Source organism: Toxorhynchites rutilus, chromosome 2, assembly GCF_029784135.1.
Source record: "Toxorhynchites rutilus septentrionalis strain SRP chromosome 2, ASM2978413v1, whole genome shotgun sequence".
Classification (NCBI taxonomy): Eukaryota; Metazoa; Arthropoda; class Insecta; order Diptera; family Culicidae; genus Toxorhynchites; species Toxorhynchites rutilus.
The window spans coordinates 51,532,165-51,558,313 of record NC_073745.1 but is presented as its reverse complement, the minus strand read 5'-3'; the positions used below and the strand labels follow the sequence as shown (position 1 = coordinate 51,558,313).

The 26,149-nt window shown below is 40.0% G+C and overlaps 1 protein-coding gene across 1 annotated transcript in view; it reads left to right on the top strand.

Annotated features, from left to right (window-relative positions):
* LOC129764761 (uncharacterized) overlaps positions 1-26,149 on the top strand; it is a 477,799-nt gene that overhangs the window by 359,669 nt on the left and 91,981 nt on the right. Inside the window, exons 5-6 of the mRNA XM_055764228.1 lie at positions 4,407-4,509; positions 4,757-4,976. Coding sequence (XP_055620203.1) covers positions 4,407-4,509; positions 4,757-4,976 — 323 coding nt within the window. The remainder of the gene's footprint in view (positions 1-4,406; positions 4,510-4,756; positions 4,977-26,149) is intronic.

Genomic DNA, 26,149 nt, shown 5'->3' with positions numbered 1-26,149 from the left:
TGGTTAGACTCTCCAACCCCTTCTCTAAGGGGGGCTGCCATACAAATTAAACACAAATTTCTAAATTACTAAAGAATTAATCAACGAAACCAAATTTGGCATGTGGAGGTTTTAGGATGTAATAAGTATTCCTATGCTGGTTAGACACTCCTTCCGCTCTCTAAGGGTGGGCTGCCATACAAATGAAACACAGATGTCTGTCTAACTCGAAAACTATTCAAGCAAATAGAGCCAAATTCGGCATGTGAAGGTTTTAGGGGGCACGAAACGTTTCTATGCTGAATACACTCCTCCCCCCTTCTCTAAGAGGGTCAGCCATACAAACGAAACACAAACTTCTGCATAACTCGAGGTTTTTGGGTATGAGAAATGTTTCTTTAATGATATGACACCCTTCCCTCCTCTGGAATGAAGAGGGGGTCCCATAAAAGTATTGCACATATTTCAACCAAACATGAGAATTGAAAATTTTCGGAAAACTTTGAAGGAAAAAGGGAAAATTCGGAAAATTAAATTCCCATATGTTCTACAATTACATAGTGACAAGTGATGTTAGTCCATTTGATGTTTGCGCTAGCGAAATTGATCTTTGTTCGAAACTGGAAATGGAATTTTATGTGATGAAACGCACTCCTATATCTTCTTCTATCTATATAAAAAAAAAAAGATCGCCGGATGTGTTGATAAGAGCAGAACTCGAGGAAAGAATTGTCCGATTTAGAGCTGTCTTTATTCTATCATGTTTTATGTATAATACATTTATTCCATGTAACGGAGAAACATGTTATTTGCAAGTGGTTGAAAAATCTTGAACGAGAATTATGTCTGAAAATAATCTGATATTATAATGATGAGTTTTGTTAGAAATGCTAAAAATTTTTTAGTAAAAGGTAAATTCAACAGGGTCGATTAGAAGATCAATCAATGAACAGTTCTGCGATTGGACCCATGAACTTGCTCATAGTAAGAAAACGTGAATGTTTGAAGGTATTGATAATAAAAAACAAATTTTGGGCGGGACGAAGTTTGCCGGGTCAGCTAGTATGCTTATAAAGCAAACTCGTGATAAGTTTGCTACTTGAGCTTGAGCTTGGGTAGACTGTACAATTCGTAGTTGCTCTCCGTGATTAACCTGAACCAACTAAATTGCACAAAGAACACACAGAATGACGCTTGGGAGTAGCAATCTATTCTCAGCCGGCCACGTCCTTACAGTCCCCAGGGAAAGGGAAGGAATGTTAGTATGATATTCGCCGCCCTAAGGCTAGAAGGGTCGGCTCTATAGCGTGGTTCCCTAGCGTTTATCATGGAAGGAATAGTAGTTAGTGGGAATGGTTAAGAAAAATCAGGATTCACTGCGGTAAGTGATGTGATTTCCTAAACGCGGAGTCTCAGCCATATGACGGAAACCCGAAAAGGTAATCCACAGCTCCTATGATCTTTCGATGACCTAACAAGGTCATCTAGAGAAATCCTGTATTTCTCGATATTCTAATCATTTATGATTTTTTCTTGAAACAATCACACACCATATAATACTGAACTCTGGTCTGGGCACTCCAGAGATTCAAAGTAATAATGGCAACACTGCTGAATTTAATTTGTCCTAACGCTTTCCTATATTTAATTCTCCTGTTCTGAATTGATACACACCAACACTTGCATATAGCACCGCATCACACAATATATACATGCGAGCTGAACCTCATGGCAAAAACGAACACTTTCACATGTAATCCTGAGTGTGCTAACAATGATGATGTTGTGATAACAACAGGGCGCAAATCGCACTGTACATAACCGGCGTGAATAGTCATATTTAAACTTCTAAACAAAATGAAATGTAGGGAATACACAAACACGATTTCACCGTCATTGTATGAATTATCTTCTATCCTGAGCATTTTCTCTGCGAAAAAGTCTTGAATTAACTCGTGATAAGTTTGCTACTATCATAAAACTAGATCCTATCTCTTTTTCGAATAAACAAAACGAACTATGAATCACTTCTCCAACGTATATAGGGTAAATGATCTTGGTTTGTCCAATTTGGGGTGTTTTTACGCAACTAGTAAATGCAAATCGATTTTTCTTCATGAAAATCACACATAATCGATACGAGTTTGGGTTTGTTGAAAAGCCCCAAGTCTCTAGTTGCTAATACTACCATAAGGTGTTGAAATTATTCAAATTTTTATGTTTTTTAACGATTTTCCTTAAAGAAGAATTATGATCATGGTTTGACCACCTTTGATCATGGTTTGCCCAAAAAAATGATCATGGTTTGTCCGGTTTTAGAAATCTCCATTTTTGAATGAAAACATTCGAATTCACAATTAGATGTTGCATTTATCATTGCTTGAGTTTACTGTCATCATATTGATTCATTCATAATTTAGGCTTTCTTCAGAATTAGGCCTTTTCTTGGGCATTTTAGAAATGTTCACCTCAACACAATCAACACAGAAAAACCATACTTCTGCTATGCGCGAAGCACACCATAAACAAACATAAACAAACTGCAGAGCGCCAAGCGGTTGCCATAGAAATCACGTGGACAAAACAACATTATTGAATTGGACAACTCATGATCAGAATTGAGTTCATCAAAATGCGTTAATTTAATGGTTTAGCTATGTAAATCAGATACAAATGGTGAGCAAGCATAATGTTTACAATATTTATAAGTGTTGTAATGCTGAAAAGGTCTGAATACGTGACAAATAATCATCTGGTGATCGATTAAAAGTTAGCTCGAATGAGGGGCGCATTGACACAAATAGAAGGTGTTTTTTATAATCCTTTAAAACATGTGATTACGTAAAAATATACTATCAAACTACTATAAATCATGTAAAAGGCAATTTCATTTATATGTTTCGAAACATTCGAAGGCCTTATTTGACACAGGAGCGCTGAATTAGAGCATTCAAAAAAGTGGGCAAATCATGATCATATTTTCGACTGGACAAACCAGGATCATTTACCCTACACAGGTATAGTTTCATAAACCGATTATTAATCACCAAAAACTCCGGCAATGGTTATTGCATCACGGTTATTCTACAATGCCAATGTGCTAAATAAACCATCCGTTGTTCAATCATGCAAAAAATCGCTCCATGGGTGCATCATACCGCGCATAACATTGACACAAGCTGTATCATTTCGACGTTCCGGCAATGCTAAACAATCAATCAGCCCCACGTGATGATACATTCCACGCCACACCTGCAGATCGGATGGCACTGACCATCCGGAACAAGGGTCACCCAAAGTATGCCGATGCGCTTCATCACATATCATTGTAAATAGCATATGAGCACCATTTGTATTTATGACACAACCGGAAACCGTGGTTTCATTAAACAGTTTAAATTAGATTGTCGGCGAACGTAAAACACACTTCATCATCAGCAGGAGCGGTGTAATCGCGGCGCAAAAATAAACACGCCCCTATTGTGTGCAGCAGAGCCATGTACCGTAGGTTAATTTTTGCAGCTAGATGAGCTAATTCTCGAAACGGGGCCAATCTCGGAACACAGTGAAATTCTCCATCCAACGCTTGGTTTCGGACCCAACTCCATACTGTCCATTTTCACTGTGCCCAGCCGGTGGACTCATCACCGGTTACATGGACCTTACCGGCGGCCTAGTTGCCACGACACCAATGGGAGACCATTGCTTCCTGCAAACGTAAAATTCATGCAACCCTTTAGCGCCGCATTCAAATTTCATTATAATAACTCTTGGACCACAAGTGAATTGTACAGTCGAAAGCAGCGGGCGCACAGTCTGCCATAACCGGAACCGAAACCGCCCCCAATCCCCTCGCCTGCGATCGGTGAGTATTGTTTCTCAACTGGAAAATAAGCATAAAATTTATTATACGACTGTTGATAAAACGGAATGGCCCCTTCCATCTCCAGGATCTAGCCCTCCGAATGGTGCCGGTAGGTAGCAGCAGAAGCGTTTCCATGCCACGATAAGCTGCTGCTGCTGCTTATTGCTGAAGCAACCGAAGTTTATCTTAAATATTTAGACAAAAGATGCAATTGCACGCAGAGAGCTAACACTGCCATCGAGTGTGCACTACTGAACTTTGTCCACCGGAAAGTGCAACGATGGCTTGGTTGGTTGGGTGGAAAGGGTTGGATTTTGAAAGGATAAACTTTCTCGCTTTATAAAAGCAGTCCATTACATGCGGTTCGCTTTGAGTTGTCATTTGGAAAGAAACTGTGCGCTCAAGGAGGCTGAATCCGATTCAATTACGGCTGGAAAAGGAATTTGATGTCGGCCGAAAATCGGAGATAACGTCGATGTATTGCGGGACAATATTTCAATTCCTTTAATAAATTCATTCCAATTTGCATTCAAGATTTAACCAATTTATCTTTTTCTTCCAGATACGGTCCACATTTTGAAACGGACAACGTCACCAATATCACCGTGCAGAATGGTGACGATTTATTTCTAAGCTGTAGGATAAGTTTGCTGCAGGATAAAACGGTAAGTTGGGCGGGTAGCGCAGCAAAACTACAAAGTTCATCCCGTTCCATCCCGATTTCAACTTGTGGTTTTGTTTGCGATGATTCCGCTCTCAGATAAAAAAAAAACTTTTAACAGAGTCTCTGTCGCTGATCGGGATCATTAATTAAAGAAACTCTCGCTGCGATGAAATCCAGAGAATCAAACATAATCAGTTGCTAGCAAAGTTTCGAAATGGCGCCGGGTTTTCATTAGTTTCTGTCCGCAGGTATCCTGGGTTCGACGGAAACACGGCGAAACGGACCTGCAGCTGCTGACCGTGGGGAAGCAGACGTACTCCGGGGATTCTCGGTACACGATCGAGTTCCAGTATCCGAACAACTGGCGGCTAAAGATTGCCGCGGCCAACAAGAACGACGAGGGTGTGTACGAGTGCCAGATATCGACGCATCCACCCAAAGTGATAATATACAATCTGCACGTGAATGGTGAGTACATTTGCAAGATTATTTGATTATGATAATGTTCCTCAAAATGTGGAAATGGTGCCGCCTGCATATTCCGGTTTGACCGTTACAGGATTCTCATTACAAAATAATGCGAAAAAAGTAGATCCGGTATCTCAATTTCAGTTTTGTGAAGTCAATCGTAAGTCTCTCAATTGACTGCCTGATGTAGAGACACGAATTACGAACGTTTTTTCGTGCTCCATAAAAATAAAACAAAGAATATTTTCACTATCCAGTATATCATTATTTGTTCATCTATCTTTTAACAATTAAACAAAAATTGAACGGACATGAGTATTCATAACGAGAATAGTTAAGAGTGTGATATTCCCACAACCAACAACACACAACACTATCAATTGTTCAAAAACCGACATTCATTTCTCTCTAAATGTAATAATCAACACACTCGTGCTGTCATACCAATTACACTCTAAATTTAGAATACCACATCCTCCCCTCACATTAAAAATAACGATACCAGAAAACACTGTACAAGAAACCTTATTCATCCATCAGCTTGATCGATCATATTAAAGAATCTCTAGGGTCTTCTGATCTGCTACGTGTCAAGGCGCTTCGTGATTGATTCTCCGTTATCTAATAATGCACCTTTAGACGAACAGGACTTCTTAGGATCCTATGTTAGTGATTCATGTGTTGTCAAAATGACTGCGATATCTTTATGTTGATTCAGGAACTTTCTCCCGCGCTGTTTGAATAAAAATGAGGGTAAATTTAGAGAAAAAACAAAAAAAAACTTCGCTCGCATGTTTTCTTTAAAAAAAAGTTTTGACGTAGGACTACGTCTAACCGGAAGATATAGGGGGTGAAATGGAAATCTAGGCACTGAACAAGTAGGAAAAAATGCAAGATTTGGAACGCTTATAACTCGAGCATTTCTCAATAGATCGCAAAGGTTTCTGCATCAATTGATAGGAAATATATCTACGGGTCTATCATAACGAATAACATTTCATTTTTCTTGAGATAAATAATTGAATAATTGTGAAATATCAATCATTGTCCAAATGCACTATGTGCCCATTTTTGATTGGTCCATTTTGTGCTCCTCAAATCGTACCGACCGAAACGGGCAACCAGAGCAGCAGCGAAATAGAATGAAGCACGCTTGGAAAGGAAAAAGAAAAAAATGAACGAAACATTGGTCGCAGTCTCACACATGCGTAATTCTCGAGCCAGCCAGTCAGCTTGAAAATCCCCGCTTCGCTGCCGTAACGATCATTCTCATCTAAACCGTACACCACATCGTTTCGCATCATATCACATCAACAAACCAACACAAGCAGCCATGGTTGGATATGGCAAAGGAGGAAAAGTGAAGATAAAGGCAAAATCCCGCTCGAACCGTGTTGATCTGGAGTTCCTAGGCCGCTAGCTAGGCCGAACGCGTTAGTACCAGTGCACCAGTCCACCTAGCCGGCGTTATATAGTTTCGGCCGCCGAAGTGATCGAGTTAGCTGGCAAAGCTGCTCGCGACGATAAGAAAACCCGCATCAAGAACAGAGCAGCTTCGGTTCGGTGGACATCAAGACAACAGGCAGTTTCAGCGAGTGGCGAGTGGCAAACGCAATCGCAAAACGGCATTAGGTAGCAGAAGAAAAAAGTTTGTTCTTTATACAAACTGCTTTGGTGGCAAATCCAGAACAAGGCGGCATCAAGGGCGTTCGAAATGGTTTTTTTCAAAACCACGAGTACTAAGTTTTCTAAATTGGAACCATTCCATAAAATAAGGCGCTTTTCAGGGCCATTAAACCTTCCAAAAAAGAGTCTAGGAAATACAGTTAAATGCTTTCTAAAACATTATCCAAAATAATAATAAAACACAAATTGATTTTTTCATAATTTGTTTGCCAGGATCTGATGAGTATGTGAATTTGGCAGTTGTTCTGAGCTTATTGATAGTTGGGGACTTTCCTGATTATTCAATTTTCACCAATTCTTAAATTGTTTCCAGATTGAAAGTACAGTAATTTACAATTAGCTCGAAATTTAGCTAATTGGACGGACATGTAATGCGACATATTTAGTTGGACATTTTTGTAAACATAGAGATCCAAATTATGATCCCACATTGAAAGTCGACACTGTACCACTGTCATCGCAAATGTTCAATTACAGGTTAAAATTACCTCCGATCCGATACTGAGTGGTGGTAATGCGGCGTGCCATTGAATGTAATTTACTGTAAAATATGTCACAAGCTGGGAAGAAATTTTCCAACTGTGAAAGCTGTGGCGAGTGGCAAATGCAATCGCTAAACAGAAAGGTTTAGCCGAACAAGATGGGGATATCGAGTGATAACAAAACAATAAACTCTTTACATTGAAGATAATTTTGTGATCCTGAAAAGGACCCTTTTTAGCCTGCATGTGAATCCAACGAGCGAACAAATCGTAATGAATATATTTTTCTACCATCGCTGCCTTTTAACGCTCTTTCGTTCGTCTCGTTGGACTCGCCCCTTTGGCTGAGTCTGCCGATTTGTCTCTATCCTGTGACCGTGTACCCCTAAAGTACAAAATGCGCGAATCCGCTGAAAAATATCTCATTCTCTTTCAAACCGTAAATCAGTGTTGTTGTATGGCATCGTTTCACATCACATCGCATCAACGGATTGGTGCCGGAACACCAGTATACCTAATAGCGGTTATAGAATTTCGGCCGCCGGAGTGCTCGAGTTGGCTTGCAAAGCTGCTCACGACAATGAGAAAACCCGCCTACAGAACAGAGTACATTCGGTTCGGTGGCAACAACTGGTCTCAGCGAGTGGCAGACGCAATCGCAAAACGGCAGCAGGTAGAAGAAGGAAAAAGTTTATTTATACAGACTGCTTTGGTGGCAAAACCAGCCACCGTAAAACACGGCGCTTTTCAGGGCCATTAAACCTTTCAAAGAAGAGTAATTAAAAGTTTTCCACAATACCAATGCATTTCAAAGTGACATAATATGACATATATTATAAACTGATTTATTTTGGTTATGCTTGTTCTTGAACTTATTGGTGGTTGGGGTCTTTTCACAAATCCATGCATGGTTTCCGAATTAAAAGTGGCTTCAAATTACAACACATTGTATGCAAGATGGTATTGACGAATCTTCTCGGTAGTAAGATCTGCTTTATTTGGTTGATAACTGATGTTGAAAATTGACTGACGTTACATCTGCATTGTATAGAAACATAACTAAGGAGCAACATGATGAGCTATGTATTTCCTGCTGCTCTGTTCTTATTTTAAAGGACTTTAATCCTGTGTTAATTTAGTATTGGTCTTTCAGGACGCTTATAGCTCGTTTAATTCTCGACAGATCTTAGTGTGCGTCTCCAAAACCTCAGTTCTTTTTCATTTCTATTTACTTTGTTTGCGGAGATACAAATCTTACAATTCATTCGTCTCCGAAACCACAGTTTAAGGTACGGTAATGTGCTCAATAGTGAAATATATGATAGTGAATGAGCTGATGACCACCTATGCATTCCCTATCACAGCCATCATTTTGATTGTACGATATGTGCATACGCCAAAAGATGTCCGGCGTTGAACATTTAGTAAGTATAAAGCCTTCAGAAAAAAATCAAGAATCAACTATGAGATAGTGAGAAAAAATTGAGAAAGCAAAAAACACAACACAAATGGTTCTTTTCAGAAACCCCAACATGTTCATAAAGAGTAAACAGTAAACTAATCCATTTTGCAGGTAGATAGGTGGGTATTACAACAATATATTTAAAAAATATATTTAGCAAATGCTGTCCCCTTTGTATAGTCCTACGTCACTCCGGTTATGTCCCCGACATTACCCACTCGTCTTTTTTTTATCCAAAATATATATTTTTATTAAGGCTCATATGGCGTCAGCCTAACGGGGCCGGGAGTTCAATTTTTCTACAATGTTTGCTTACAACTATGTTAGTAATATGTAACCGATTACTCGCGGTTGGCTCGAGGTTAGTATTACAAGTGTTCTCATAATTGGTATGTTGCAGTCTTCGATGCTCTGTACGTGTGCCCGACACGGGATACCTGCTATTGGGATGCAGCTGACCATTAATCAGCAACGCCCCCCTAGTCTGTACCCCATATCTAGCGTGGTGCGTCTTTCTCGACTCGAGGAATCCAGGATAGAATGGTCACTAGCAGGCGCAATCATCAGTTCGTGTAGAGTTGTCATGAGCGGTACAACCTTTGGCTCTTGTTGACTGCACAACCTTCGGCCCGTGCATCTGTAAAGAGTGTGTGTATGTATTGCTGCGACTAAGTAAAAGTTTATAGATCGGATAGGAGGGATATGAAACAGGGACACAACGAAGGAAACATCATTAAACGTTGACATCGGCGTTTCTGAGGAACAGGTATAGATGAAGCAGAAGATCAGGATCACGGCTACCTAAGATATCCCGGACGGGGATGTCCGATTGTCTGCCTTTTGCTCTCAGTGCTCTAGAGAGCTGAGAGCGAGCAGCATGGAACCGGATACACGACCAGACAACATGCTCGATGTCGTGGTAGCCATCGCCACAATCACAAAGATTGTTTGCTGCGAGCCCAATGCGATAGAGATGCGCGTTTAGGTTGTAGTGATTGGACATAAGCCGAGATATCACGCGAATGAAATCACGACCTACATTCAATCCCTTGAACCATGCACTCGTCGAGACCTTAGGGATAATCGTGTGTAACCAACGACCGAACTCATCACCACTCCACATGCGCTGCCAACTTACGAGCGTATTCTGACGAGGAATGTGGAAAAATTCATTATAAGCAATTTGCCTTTCAAAAAGTGTGCCTTCTGAAGCGCCCACCTTAGCTAGCGAGTCCGCTTTCTCATTCCCCGGTATCGAGCAATGAGAGGGAACCCATGCTAAGGTAATCTTGAATAATTTTTCGACCAAAACACTCAATAGTTGTCTTATTCTTGTTAGGAAATAAGATGAGCATTTATCAACTTTCATTGAGCGGATTGCCTCTATTGAGCTGAGACTGTCTGAAAAAATAAAATAGTGGTCGATGGGCAATGTTTCAATGATCCCTAATGCGTAATATATCGCACCCAGTTCAGCGACATACACGGAACAAGGATCTTTGAGTTTGAAAGAGGCACTGGAATTTTCATTGAAGATGCCGAAGCCAGTGGACCCGTTTATGAATGAACCGTCAGTAAAGAACATTTTATCAGATTTAACTTTCCCATATTCTGCCGAAAATATCGGCGGAATAGAATCGGAGCGTAGGTGAACTTCACGATTCTTCAAAACTAGCATATTTGTGATGTATTCAAGCCGATATGATCTCATTGGCAGAACCCGCACACTCTGTCCAACTTCTATAAGACCACCCTGATTCTATTTCGTTGCAACACAAACGGTCAGAATTTCAATAAGATACATTCATATGCTTAGAATAAAGTATATTTAACGTCAGATTCTTTCAAAAATGTTGTTTGTTTATTTATTGTGCTTAAATATGATAATTTCAGCCGTCCAGTTTCTATAAGACCATTTCAAAATTCATAAGTATTATCAATGAAAAATTCAAAACGATCGGCTGATTTACATATCAATAATTGGCAACCTCGCCATTTTGGCTGATAACCTGGAAAATTCGTGTTGGAATACTATTTACAAAATTCTGCTGAACTGACTTCTTGATATTTTTTTCATGTTTCCGAAATAGCGACCTTGAGCTCTTCAATCGTACAAGGATCCCCCTAAGATTTTCCACAGGATTCAAGTCTGGAGAGTGAGCCGGCCAGTCCAAAAAAATATGTTTTTGGTCCTTAATCCATTGCTTAGTTTCCTTGCTGATATGAGTATGATTTGAAATGTGAATATTTTATGACGATATCCACGCAAAAACGGTAGGAAAGAGGATTCCAGAACATGTATGTAATCCTCGAATGTGAATGTGAAACCTATCTTGAGCTTTCCGGTTGCACATAATTCCGCCCAAACTATGCACGAGCCTCCACCAAAATTCCTGGTTGAAAAATACTGTTCCTTCTTCCGTAAATCACGCCAGTACCTGTTGAAACCATCAGTACCATCCAAATTGAACTTTTTTTTCGTCGTTGAAGATAACCTATACTTTGAAGAACTTTTCGTTATGGTATATAGCAACATGTATTCTTTTGGAAACATTCTTTGTCACAACAAATCATGTCCCACTGTCGGTTCATGTGAGCTTTGGCAAAACTCAGACGTCTTCCGATGTGAGATGGTGTGAAACGAGGAGCTTCAACCTCTTAAACCCTCTCTATGTGAGGATTTATAACCAAAACTTAACGAATTGTCACCCGAGTAATATTTAAATTGAAATATTGCTCTATGTGCATAAGTGATTTTTAGTATTCGAAGCTGTTCTAGCTATTTCCCGCTTTTACTAGTCAGAGAGTTTCGATTTACGTGGAGCTCGATTTAACGTATTGTACATCAGTTGTTGACGCTTCATCGATCATCGATCATCAGCTTCCGATTTCGATTCCTACCTGTCATCTTACCATTCTGGGACGCATCGAAATTAACACAGTGGAAGCCCCTCCTCTCCCTGCCACAGCCGAGCCGTTCCAGTCATCGAGCAGCAGTCGTCCCGGACCTGTGTGTAGGATCGGAGGAGGGGTCTTCCAAACCCCAAATCAAGGCAAGTACGATGACGCTAAGAACTGTTTCGTTCCTGATTTATCCGTCGATTCCAGCGTCGCACCACTCCCACCTTAGGAACATCAACAACAGGCGGACTCGATTGAAAATTGCATCTGGGTGTACTACCAGAATGTACGTGGGACTCGAACGAAAATAGACGATTTATTCTTGGCTGTCTCTGATTGCGAGCTTGATGTTGTCATATTGACTGAAACTGGACTCGACGACTGCATCAACTCGATTCAGCTATTTGGACCTGGCTATAGCGTTTTTCGTTGTGATCGTAACGCAAATAACAGCGACAAGATTTCTTTCGGTGGTGTGCTAGTTGCTGTATCACAACGCTATACCAGCTATCGAGTGAACGTTGAACGTGGTGCAACGTTAGAACAAGTCTGTGTTTTAATGAAATTACCCGGCTATAAGCTTTTCGTATGTGCTGTATACATCCCACCCGATCGAAGCCGCGATGTTGACGTGATTTACGCTCACACTGCCGCTGCCAAGGAGTTGTATGACATGACAAGTATTGAGGACAAAGTTCTCATTTGTGGTGACTATAACCAGCCTCTGCTTCAATGGGAGACCAGTAATAACAGGGTTGTCCTTTCCGAAGAATCGTCGTTGAGTGCTGCAAGCTCTGCCCTCGTTGATGGAATGGAGTTCGTCAATCTTATTCAACGAAATTCAGTCCGGAATTCACGCGGTAGATTTGGTGTTTTGTAGCGATGAACATGACTTCAAAGTAGATGAATCTGCCGTGTCATTGTTGTCGATCGATCCTCCCCATCCGCCTCTGGTCGTCTCACTTGCCGTGCCTCATACTTACCCATCTTACATACCTCGAGATGTGAATGATGGAGTAAGGCAGCTTGATTATAAGAAAATTGATTATGCCTCCCTACTGCAATATCTGCTCAGTCAGAACTGGATCGATGTTACCGAATGTGCAGATGTTGACCCGATGGCTGTCCGTTTCTGTAAAATAATTCGACTTTGGCTGGAATCACATGTCCCTCCCAAGCGACGTTCTATTTCTCCAGCTTGGAGTACCCCTCAGCTCAGACAGCTAAAACGTGATTGTAACTCAGCACAGCGAAAATTGCGTCGTTATAGAGCGCCTGACACTAAGCGTGATTTCAAGCGCGCTAGTGCTAGTTATTGTAGGCTAAATAGTGCTTTGTATAAATCTCACGTACTCAGAGTTCAGCGGAATTTGCGGAGCCACCCTCGAAGCTTCTGGGGATTTATCAACAGCAAAAGGAAAAACTCGAGCATTCCGTCCAACGTGATTCTTGATGGGAAAGAGTCAGTATCCCCTGACGATGCGTGTGAAATGTTTGCGACACATTTTGCGTCAGTCTTCGAACAAAGAACAACTTGTGATGTTGATGCGATATCTGCTGCAACTGATACTCCGGCTGACTTCTTGGATCTGTCCACATTCACACTGACTCCAGCTATGGTGCATTCAGCAACGAGAAAACTGAAGAACTCGCTTACTCCTGGTCCGGATGGAATCCCGGCGGTGGTGTTCTATCGGTGTTCAGCTGCTTTAGCTGAGCCTGTTGCAGACATTTTCAATGCATCTTTTGAGCAAGGTAAATTCCCAACATTATGGAAGGAGTCATTTATGTTTCCTGTCTTCAAGGCGGGGGACAAGCGGGATGTAAGAAACTATGGTGGTATCACCAGTCTTTCGGCGGCGTCCAAGTTGTTCGCGATTATTTTGAGTGAAGTAGTCTTGAATCGCTCGAAACGGTACATATCAACTGACCATCCATGCTGGTCAGTTGATATGTACCCAGTATTCCTGGGCGATCGGTAACTACCAACCTTTTATACTTCACTAGTACTTGCATCAACGCTCTAGAGGAAAGAGTGCAAGTGGACGTAATATATACGGATCTGAAAGCTGCATTCGATAAGATCGACCACAAAATCCTGCTCTGCAAACTTTCGCGACTTGGAGCATCCGAGCATCTAATAACGTGGTTAAAATCGTACTTGACTGGAAGAACTCTTCGGGTGCGACTTGGCTCGTGTATCTCTTCCGCGTTCAGTAGCACTTCCGGCGCACCGCAGGGAAGCAACCTGGGAACACTTCTGTTCACATTGTTCTTCAACGATGTGGCAGCTCTGCTGGGAGTCAGATGCAAACTGATTTATGCTGATGACCTTAAGCTGTATGCTGTTGTTTACTCGATTGAGGATTGCCATCGTCTTCAGACTGTGCTGAATACCTTCGTTGACTGGTGCCATCGCAATAAACTCAATATCAGCGTTCGAAAATGTGCGGTGATGGCGTTTCACCGCTCTATGAACCCAATTCTCTACGATTACTCTGTTGAAAATGTTACGCTGCGCAGAGTAGATCGTGTAACAGACCTTGGTGTTCTATTGGACCCGAAGTTGGATGTCAATCTTCAACTGGGATTTATCAAATTTTTCATTTTTATGGATTCAACTTCAACTGGGATTTATCAACTGGGGTCAAATCGACAACTGGGATTTATATCCAAAATAGCTCGTGACTTTAAAGACCCGCAATGTCTGAAAGCGCTGTATTGCTCGTTAGTGCGACCTATCCTCGAAAATGCATCTATCGTCTGGTCTCCATATGATTTAATTTGGAAACATCGGATCGAGTGTGTCCAAAAAAGGTTCGTGAGAATCGCATTGCGCAACCTACCGTGGCGTGAACCGTTGAATTTGCCACCTTATTCACATCGATGCATGTCACTAGTCTTGGACACGCTGTAAGACAGAAGGAAACTGCACCGGCAGGTATTCGTAGCGAAACTCCTGAACGGTGAAGTGGACTACCCTCAGTTACTTGCACAACTTGACTTCCATGTTCCCCGAAGGACTTTGCGGCAATCATCCCTGCTACAGCCAAGTTTCCATCGAACTCTATACGGATATCATGAACCGATGACAGCGACGAATCGTGAATTTTCTTTGGTGGAATATGCGTTTGAGTTTGGAGAACCGTCAAACCGATTTAGGAATAGATTGAGGAGAGCATGACTGTTTTTATCTGTGTATTTATGTGGAGTTTCAAACACAATGTAGGATGAATTATACAATGTACAATATAATACAATGTTGGAAGACGTCAATCATGTTTCCTGTGTTCAAAAAAGGTGATCGACATGAACATCGAAAACTACAGAGGCATAGGGCCCTATTATAGAAATCGAATCGAGGATTCGATACAATCACTATCACTATCACACCGAGTAAAATATGGAATTATAGAAATCGAGGAAAACTGCTCGATTCGTTAGCAAGCTCGAATGTCAGCGGTTGTGATGAAATATTTTGAAACAAGTTTGAAATGTTTCATGAAGCACTATAAAAAGGATGCCAAATCTTTTTTTAGGCATCTGCTATGAAAATGTATTTCCAAAAGTGTTAGTATGGTTATGTTCTGGAGTAAATTGATATTCCCTAAAAGAATAAAGCTTAAAAGGCGTAAGGCACGCACGCATGTGTAATCAAAACGACAGCCTGGAACAATTTGCTGTACAAAAAATATAATTATTAGAAAATCTATGGAATTCCGTAAAGAGTCATGCACGAATATCACTTTTTTTTTAGCAAAACATTTTTTGTTATTCATGTAATGCAACATGTAATTCTCGTTTAGCGTCGATTTTTTGTTGTAGCGGCATCGATAGCTTTATTGTGTTGGGGCCACCACCTGTTGCTCTAAATTCTCGCTTGTTGCGTGCTAGTGTTTTCTTCACCTTTCCCCTAATGTCAATCCAAACCTGTAATTTAAATAAAATCATTATTGTTTTGCAGGATAGCTTTAGCATATGGTATAGAGCATTATACCACTCCGACCATTAGTTTGATCTATTGTAGTGAAAGTGGTATAGTTTGTCATAGTATACCAATAAAAAAGAAAACTGCTGCCAAAAATAACGTACTAATGTATGCTAGTAGAAGTAAGCAATTTTTAGGTAGGAAATTCGGTTGAAAGAAATTCAAAGAGTATGATAAAATTTACTTATGAAAGTTATGTGTATCGTAAAAAAAATACTTACTTTCTGCCATTCTGAACCTAGATGCATTGGTGGTCTCAGTGCATTAAGCTTCTCTCTGAATTCCTCCAACTTTTCCTACACCGGGATTATATTAGAACTGACTCCAGAAAAACCTCGAGCAATGTCTACATTCGCTTCCATTGTTTCAAGGAGCCGTTCAAACTGGTGGTGCATTGTAAGTTATAACATGATTAATATAAATAATGCTGGATTGAACACTTACTTTGTATAGACTATTCTGGCAGCACCGTAGAACAAATGCTGATCAAAACAAACGAACATGTGTTGAAAATTGCATATATTGAAGCGTTTCTGAAATGTTTCCCAAAGGGATGCAAGCCAAAACAAAATAATTCTCTGAAGATATGCAACAAGTGAACCAAACAACTCGAAAAGTTCTGACACTTGCATCGATAGCTATCACTGGCTCGGTGTTATCGAATTACTCGATTTCTATAATAGTAAAATTGAGTTAACGAGCAAAATTCTTATCGCCTCGATTTCTATAATAGGGCCCATAACTTCGATTTGTGCATGTTCCAACGTTTTCGAAATTTTATTGAATAGCTTGCTTTAAGACTCTTGCAGGAACTACATTGCCACCGATTAAAATGGATTCTACTCCAAAAGATCGACTACCACTAACCTGACTCAGTTCGCCTCGTTTTGCAACATTTATGCTGGTGCTCAAGTCGACGCCGTTTACACAGACTTGAAATCAGCATTTGATAGAATTGACCACGGGATACTACTGGAACGATTAGGACGAATCGGTGTCTCCGCGGATCTTGTCAGCTGGTTCGAACCATACCTCACGAATCGTGTGCTCACCGTTAGCATTGGATCGGAGAGATCAGAACAATTTTCGAACATGTCAGGCGTGCCACAAGGGAGCAATCTGGGCCCCTTGCTATTCTCAATTTTCATTAACGAGCTTTCTATCGTACTACCACCTGACTGCCGATTGTTCTGAAGACGTGAAAATTGACATGGTCATCCGAAGCTTTGAGGACACGCTCTACAACTGCTGGATCATTTCACCGAATGGTGTACACGGAACATGCTAACGCAGAACATTCACAAATGTAATGTTATTACGTAGCACTGCAAGCTCAATCCGATAACATTTGATTATTCAATTGATGGACAATCTCTCGATCGTGTTCCTAATGTTCGTGATCTTGGCGTCATCCTAGACTCATCATTTACCTTCAGATTTCCTGCAGCTTGAGCCACGGCACACTCTATATGGACTACATGACCCAGTGCGCTTCATGTCCGCTAGCTTCAATGAATTATTCGTCTATTTTTGATTTTGCCTCTACTGAGTCTGCATTTAAGCACCGACTCCAGGAACTGAATAGGTACCACTGACAACGAGGACTGCCATGGACAAGGGTCTAATTCCCACTCAGCTATTTTGTTTTTTTATGACTTGACTTCAGTTGATGTTCGCTGTTATTTCTTTTACTTTTAGTGACTTATATGTTGTGTTCAAAATGTACTGTTTGTATGTATATATATTGTTTGTGAATCATGTAAAAAGATGTGGTGTTTTTACGCCTCCCCTTGTCTGGCTTTTCCCCATCACATTTCAAATTTTATTGAGACAGTAAAAAGTCAGGTGAATAAATAAATAAATAAAATATTTCGGTTTGTGGTCATCTCACATTGCAGAGCTTACATTCAGATTTCTGGTTTTAAATTATTTGAATACTGAACACAGTTTTCTAAGTTCGAAAATCATGTTTCATATTTCAGATAAAATTTACTTTACAATTAAAATACGAGATTTCGGGTATTAAATCGAAGAATAAATATTCTAGTATCAGGACTCCAGATTTGAATCTTATAATTCGAATTTTAGATTCAAAATATTCTTCTTGAACTTCAGATTTCATAATTTTATTTTCGACATTAGAATTCCTAATTCCAAATTCCGAACATATATTTCAAATCAAGAGTCGACTTCTCATATCTAGAGTTTTGGGTATTTTTCAAAACAGCCAAATTTTAGTATTCGATCCCTTCCATTTGAAACGACAAGTCGCCTTCCCGCCCACTCTTAATAGAAACTTAATGAAACGAGCAAAAGTCAAAAATCTAATTCCGTCAACTTTCTGCAAAATAATGGAAAAACTCTTCCAGAAGGCCTTTAAAGTTAAACGTGACAAATTTCCACCCATCGGACTCCGGATGTTCCGTTCCAACGTATTAGCATTTTCAAATTTCAGTCACGCCGGCAAAAGTTTTACGTCCCCTCGTTTGTATTTTACAAACAAAGGCAGAAGTTATTTCACCAAAAGCATATGAGCTATGTCGCTACTCAAAAACAAGACGCGCCAACATCGATGGCTAAGTGCGATAAAATAAAACTCGGAAGCTCAAAATCACGACCCGTTTATTTCCATCCGTCCACCCCATCCACACTCCCACGCACACCCACTCTCGCAGTGGGTGCGAAAAAGAGAAACTCGAGAGCGAACGAACAATCAAGGATAATTCACTTAACGAAAGGAAAGCATCCCCGATACATATATTTCCAACCTCGAGGAGTCTGATTTCTCGAACCCCACCGCCCGGCAATAAACATCATCGACAGGTAGAAAAGATTCTTCAGGGACAAGTCTACCGGGACCGATCCCGGAACACCTTTTTACCTAGCAGGGTCCAATCTCGTTTCTCTTTTCCCCCCTCAGTTTTTCATGAATATGTAAAAATATACGACGTAGATGAAATGGTCGAGAATCCATAAAAATTGCCGCATGGTACTTCAGCCGGCGCTCTCGAGTTGAGGTTTTATGGGCCACACGATACAGGTCGACGGAGCATTCCGTTTTTATACGGCGACCGTCGTCTCAAAACGACGGACCACACTCAAGAAAAAAAAAGAGAAAACGAGAGAAGAAAAAAAACAAATAAATTCTTTGCTATAAATTTGATTTACAAACTATGCTATTTCACAAATCAAGTTTCCTCACGTGAATCCCCAAGACGAAGGATGTAGTGTTCTACTTTTTTTTTTTTTTTTTTGAGTTGTTGCTGATCAGGGAGGTCGCGTTTTACTGCCACTCTCACTTGTCCGAGAGATGATATCGCTTGGGTCCCATCCTGAAGCAGCAGCGGCGTTCTTTGCAACGCAGCCAAGAAGACACAGCTGTCGGAAGATATCCCCGACAAGATGACTCCTGCCGGGGGAAGTTTTATTTGTTATCCCCACCGCTGCTTCGGCTGCTTGTTCGTCCTATGTTTTGTTCCGTTATCTGCTGATTTAGTAATGGGAATTAGATGAAAAGTTTGTCTTCATCTTTTTCGCCCGATTTAATATGTATGAGCGGGAGCCAAGTGCACACCGAAGATGCAGTAAAGATGCTTGCAAACCGTCTTCGACTTAATCCACCCAACATTCGTCTTGCAACGCTTATGAAAACAAGCAAAGTGGTGCGGTGCAGTGTGGCTTTATCGTGTCTTTCGTGCGCTTTTTGCACGTTGCACCATTTGTAAGGATTTTTATATCGTAAGTGGTGTTTTGTAATTACAATCTCAAATGGCTTCATTGAACGCCATTACGAATCAATGGATAGGTATATCCATGTTTGCTTCTGTGTTTAAGACGAGACTCTATGGTGCCGATTTGATCCATTTAATGGGGCTATGCACGAAAAATAAAATTTATTTCAAATCTAGTTTTAGGAGAACATTGAAAATGTTATTTGAATAACTAACATTTGAAGCCCTAGTTTCAACATAAATTCTTTGATTCGAATTTATGTTCTATGCACCAACCTTTGAGAGGGGCGAGTTTCAAAAACTACATAATTATATTTGAAATATTTTAGGTATTTTTATGTTTCTTTAGATATCTCTACACTTAGTTTGATTACTTCAATACAGCCATTCCATGCCAAACCGATAGAGGAACTGGTACAAATTCGGTATCCCATTTTGTTTTTTTTTTGACTTAGCTCTTGGCCAATGCTCGGAATTTCTTCATATTACGTCAGCTTATAAAGGGAACTATTGAGGACATTTCCCCGCAAACCAATTTCAAAAATCTTGATTTGGCTCGGAACTTTGAGCATAGAAGTGAAACAACTAAAATTCGAGGACCCGAGATGCCTGGTTATAAATTTGACACCCCATATTTTTTATTTTTTTCAAATTAAAAGAATCGTCCTGAAATCACTGAAAAATGTATTTTTTGATATTTTCATACTAAATAGAAGTGAAGTACACTATCTTACGTAAATTAACTCAACTTTGACGAAAAAGCATGCAATTTTACAAAACAAAGAGGAACAAAAAAAACGATTTTTCAAGAAAAAGTGAACAAATTTCATCTCGATTTATTTCTAACTAAAAAAAGCAAAACGAAACAAAAGCCTTCACAAAAGTCGCAAGCGTAGTAATCAGTCTCGCAATCGGTGCAGGCGGAATGGGCCCATGGAATCATCAACACTATGTTTTTACATTGAAGTGCCAAACTACCCGCATACCGAATTTTCACTTTGGAAAGAAATCTATGAAATTTGTGATTAAAATCTCGATACACTTACTCGAATTCGTTGAAGAACATCAATTTCTTGATCCAAATCAGCTTTAAAATTTAAAATCGGCTCACTATACGATTTTGAATGATTTTTCAAAAGACGCACATGAAACATATTCGAGATTTCAAAAACAACAAAACTTGATTTTTTTTAAAAAAACACAAACAGATATTTTGGGTTTTTGGCATCTGACGTTTGTTACTACATTTATAGAACACTTTTTTTTATTCACCACCAGAGTGCGCTCATTATCGCCAGAGATCCGGGTGGGTACCAAATTACCCACGGTTTACCGAATTTGTACTAGTTCCTCTTCGTTCTGTAGGTTCTCAGATTTTCGTCAAAAGTGGTAGTTTTGTTTTTTATCGCAAATTATTAGACTCATATTTTTTTGTTAGGTTGACCATTTCCATTTTAGGATGGTTCGAATAAATTCATTTTTTCGCATTTTCGCACTGGACCAATTCAGATGTTCAACATATTGAATTAAAGCAATTAGCTGGTCTTTTTTGAAAAAATACTACAGTTGTAGAAAATTTGATTTTTTTTTCGTTATTATTGATTGTACAGATCGGACTCGATTATCCGGAGTATTGATTTTTTTTTCACTCCGGATAATCGAATCCTCCGGATAATCGAGTCATAAAAAAACGAATTTTCTCTCGGTAAACATAATACAATTATGATTTGCACTTTTTTATAAAACTGTTTTATCTAGGTTGACTCGTTTGTATGTTTGTGGCTTTGTAACTTTGTAACTTTGTCTGTAGCGCTGTACCACATTAATAGAAATTTAACCCCCTTCCTGTTTACCGATCGATCTTAATTTTGGAACAAATCTTTATCTCTGGTGTCATTATGAAACTGCGTATTCCATGATCTTAAAAATCCAAGATGGCGACCGCTACAAAATGGCGGATTATGTAGATATTTTCTCAAAATCCCATCAATATGGGTATCGAATGAAAAAGCTCGACTAAAGGATGTGTCACATCAAATTGCATCACGGAAAAAAACGCTGTAGAAATTTAATTTTTAGGAATAATATCTTCAGCTTTCACTTATAATCAGATAAGAGTGTATAGATCTCGTTGGCCATGCTTCACTGTCAATTTTTCGTAAATTTGGAAAAATGTCGTCGAACGAAAAAGAGCGTCGTGAATTAATCCTGTGCACTCATTTCGAGAATCCAGAGTTGTCACATCGGGACATCGGTAAGATGCTGGGAATCGTCCAATCCACGGTCAGCAGAGTACTAAAACGATACTTCGAGAACCTAACCATCGACCGGAAGGTGAAGAACGGCAAAAATGGATGCTCCGTCAGTGAAAAAGATCACAAGCGCGTAGTTAAGCAGTTTAGACGTGATCCGAGAAGTTCAGTCCGGGATGTCGCCAATAAGCTGAATTTGTCAAGTTCATTCGTCCAGCGGACCAAGCAACGGGAGGGCCTGCGTACATACAAGGTTCAGAAGGCTCCTAACCGCGACGAAAGGCAAAACATGGTGGGGAAGACGCGAGCCCGGAAGCTGTACACCGAAATGCTGACGAAGCCGCATTGCCTAGTAATGAACGACGAAACCTACGTCAAAGCGGACTTTCGTCAGCTGCCGGGCCTGTTGTTCTTCTCCGCAGAGGACAAATTCAGCGTTCCGGAGGAGATTCGCAAACAGAAACTATCCAAGTTTGCCAAAAAGTACATGGTGTGGCAAGCGATCTGCTCTTGCGGAAAGCGGAGAGCCCCGGCACGGCACGGTAAACGGTCAGGTTTACCTTAAGGAGTGCCTACTGAAGCGCTTACTACCACTTTTGAAGCAGCACGAGGGCCCGACCATCTTCTGGCCGGATCTCGCTTCGTGCCACTATTCAAAGGACGTGTTGGAGTGGTACGAAGCCAACGGGGTCACCTTCGTGCCAAAGGAAATGAACCCGCCCAACGCGCCGGAGCTTCGCGCAATAGAGAAATATTGGGCGATTATGAAGCAGGCCCTCCGGAAGAACCCAAAAGTTGTCAAATCGGAGGCGGACTTCAAGAGAAAATGGATGTCTGTTCCAAAAAAACTACAACCTGACGTTGTACAGAACCTTATGGACGGGGTAAAAAGGAAGGTGCGAGCATACGGGCTTGGTCTCGAAGTATGAATAAAAAGAAAATGCCAAAAGTTGTTTAATAGCTTTTATTTTACTGTCTAAAATTTTCAAAAGGATCGGTCTACTGGACGAATTTCTACAGCGTTTTTTCCGTGATGCAATTTGATGTGACACACCCTTTAGAGTAGAACACAGTTGTTTATGAAAAATGCAAATCCAAAATGGCCTCCACCACAAGATGGCGCCATATATATTTTTTTCACAAAATATGGGTATCAAATGAAAGGGCTTGACTAGTAGGATACAGTTATTTATGGAAAATGTAATTCCAAGATGGCGGCCGCTACAAAATGTCGGATTACACATTTTCTCAGAATCCCATCAATATGTATATCAAATGAAAGGGATTGACTAGTAGAATACAGTAATTTGGGAAAAATGCAAATCCAAAATGGCCACCACCATAAAATTGCGCCATATATTTTTTTCGAAACCTCTTCAATATGGGTATCAAAAGGAAGTTCTCGATTAGTAGAACTTATCAGATCAAAAATCAATTCCAAGATGGCCGCAGTCCCCAAACAACTAATTAATTTTTAAATGATTTCATTCAGCTTGACCTGTTTGTATGTATGTTTGAATGTTTGTAGGGTTGTCCCACATTAATAGAAAATTGAACCCGTTCCTATGACTGATTGATCTGAAATTTGGAAGACACCTTTAATTCTACTGTCATTATAAAACTACGTATTCCATGATCTTGAAAAATTCAATTTGGCCATCGCAAAAAAATGGCTGAACGACTTGGAGAACACACTACACTATGAACAACATAAATTCGAAAAGGTCGCCGCCATAAAATGGTCGACTATGTATTTTTTGCAATCTACAAACACTCAAACATACATACAAACAGAGCAATTTTTTATTTTACCTGAATCTTCACCAGAAAATTGTTTATCACTATTACCACTATTTTTGTAGTCGCCGCCATCTTAGATTTGCGTTTTTCATAAATAACTGTATTCTACTAGTCAAGCTCTTTTATTTGATACCCATATTAGCTATTCAATATGGAATTATTATACAAATTATTCAAAATTTCCGCAAATCAAAAATAAAATACTCCGGATAGTCGAATCTAAAATTCCGGATAATCGAGTCCGATCTGTACAGGAAAACCTGTTTTTGTGCGGTTGCTTTTCGTGCGATTTCTCATTTGTGTGACTGTTTAGGTGCGATATTATTATTTGTGCGATTAGTTTGTGTGATTCAAGACTAATAAAATCGCACAAAAAGCCTCAAACAAACGAGGAATCACGCGAAAAGGGACCGCACAAAAACAGGTTTGCCTGTACAATCAATAATAACGAAAACATGATTCAAATTTTCTGCAACTGCAGTATTTTTTCACCAGCTAATTGGCTTCAATTCAATATGCCGAACATCTGAATCGGTCCAGTGGTTCGAGACTTATGAATTATGAAAGTCATTTTTTTGTAAAAATGCGAAAAAACTGACTTTTCGGACCACCCTAAAATGGAAATGGACACCCTAAAGAAAAATTTAAAAAATACGGTTCTAATAGTTTGCGATAAAGAACGAAACTGCCACTTTTTACGACAATCTGAGAACCACTTTATCGGTTTGGCATGGAATGGCTGAATATCTATATACCATTGAATGAATAAATAAGTACTTGTTTGAAGAGCAGTGAAGAGGTTTCATTTTGTAATTTGACTGAAAAACAGGTATTTTGAAGCGTTTTTAATCCCATTTGTTTATTTAGTTAGGCTCATTAGCTTTTTGCTAATAACTACGTCTTTCATTAAGGGTGTCAAATCAGAAAACAGGTCACGTTTTTATGAAATAAAGTTAACGTTAATAACTATTTTTGCCGCGAACGGATTTTGGCTATGTAAATCGGAAATTCCGTAAGATTTGTTTAATATGCCATACATTAGAATCCCCTGGTTAGTAAATGGTTAAAATTCATGAAAACTTTAAGTGTTTCTATTTTCCCATACATTTGTTCTGTCCATTTGAGTGCTTTCCCGAACGGAGCTATCAATAACGAGCAACTTATCGACGACCAACGAAGGGGAAATCGTAGGATTTAAAGTCTCCGTGAACAAAGGAAAAGAAGAAGAATGAATGGGGAATACTTGCCTAGAGTATAAACAGTGGATCTCTCTGAAGCAAACTTTCATTCGGCATCGGACTGTTGAGTAATCCAGTTCACTTTGCTTTCGATGCGTTTCCATCTAAGATTGGACCCCACCAGTGGTAATCCAACTTGGAAATCGTCGTTTGATTTTTCTGTTCGTTTTTCGCGTTATTCGTATCGTGTGTTCTTCTGTCCGCGTCATAAATTGGACGCTTCGCGTAGTGTGCGATGAGCAAGAAGAAGAGGAAGGCAGGCTCGAGCCCTGCAAAAAACGAACGCATTGCCAGGGGCAATAAAATTTTGAGGTAAGCGTTATCTAATGATGCACGCGGTGTTGGTGCAGTGAAAAGCGCTCGCACTGAACCGAGCCTTCGCGAATGTGACACCGCACCGAACAACAACGAAGTAGGCGATTTCGGCGCGTCGGTCGAAAATGTAAACGCCCAGGCAGCAACCAAAATCAAGCTCCCCCCGCTGGTGGTGAAGGCGGTCGCTCTTGACAAACTCATCAGCGAATTCGCATCGATGGGTGTTACAGCAGAGTACAAGCTGTGTGGCATAATTCAGTCTTTTTCCAAGCAGTTAACATTGTTTATTTTCCGTCTTCATAAGGGCTTCGTTGGTGCCTTTGAGAATGCATCAATGCATTAAACTGACGTCATGGCGAAGCAGACGTTAAGGTTGTGCACCAATAAATTATTTGGGAATACCAAGCATCTTGAATGTCTTACTGGAATGTTATAAGTTATTTGGGTTCGCGTGCCAGTCGCAAAACTGCCTTTAACTAGGATTGCATTTGCACTAATATTGGTCATAATGAAGCATTGCTGCTGTTTTCGAGGTTGTTATTAACAAAAAGAGTTTATTTCTCTTGTTTAGTCATCAAGAAAGTAAATGTTCTGGAATTTTGTATGTGATTAGGTTTTGCTTGCCAGTAGCAAAACTTCCTCCACTAAGGGTGACAGCTGCGCTTCTCTCGAGCATGAGAAAGTAATGTAACTCTTTTCGAGGCCAGTAATATTAACAGAAGCGTTTCTTTTGAGAATAGCGCAAAATGATGAGAAATGTTTATATTCCTAGTAGTTTCAAGCCACCAATGTATTGCTCTGTATGCATGCTATGGTGAACGCTTGTTGGGCGCTTGGTTTACGCTTGGTTTGTACGAACGATATCTAGAGGTGCGATTCCTTTGAGGCAATACTAAATAACATGTAGCATGATATTTGATACTTGCAAGTGTTGTCATTGTTGTTGTTTACATGCGCTGCCAAAGATTTATTGATGTAGTTATGAGATATGGAATAATGGTGCTGGTGCAACATGTATATAATCGACTGTAGCCGAGTCTATGTCAATTTCGAAAAAGGCCACCGGAATAGCCTTCGAGGTAAATTTTCAATGCATTGACATGAAATAAATTGCGACATACGATTGTTTTGCGAGGGCAAGAATGAATCATTAATCAATTATCGTCAACTGATTCTACAATGAAAAAGACGGGTGGGTAATGTCGGGGACATAACCGGAGTGACGTAGGACTATACAAAGGGGACAGCTTTTGCTAAATATATATTTTAAATATATTGTTTTATTTTCTTCTCCTACGTGAATACCTACCTATCTACC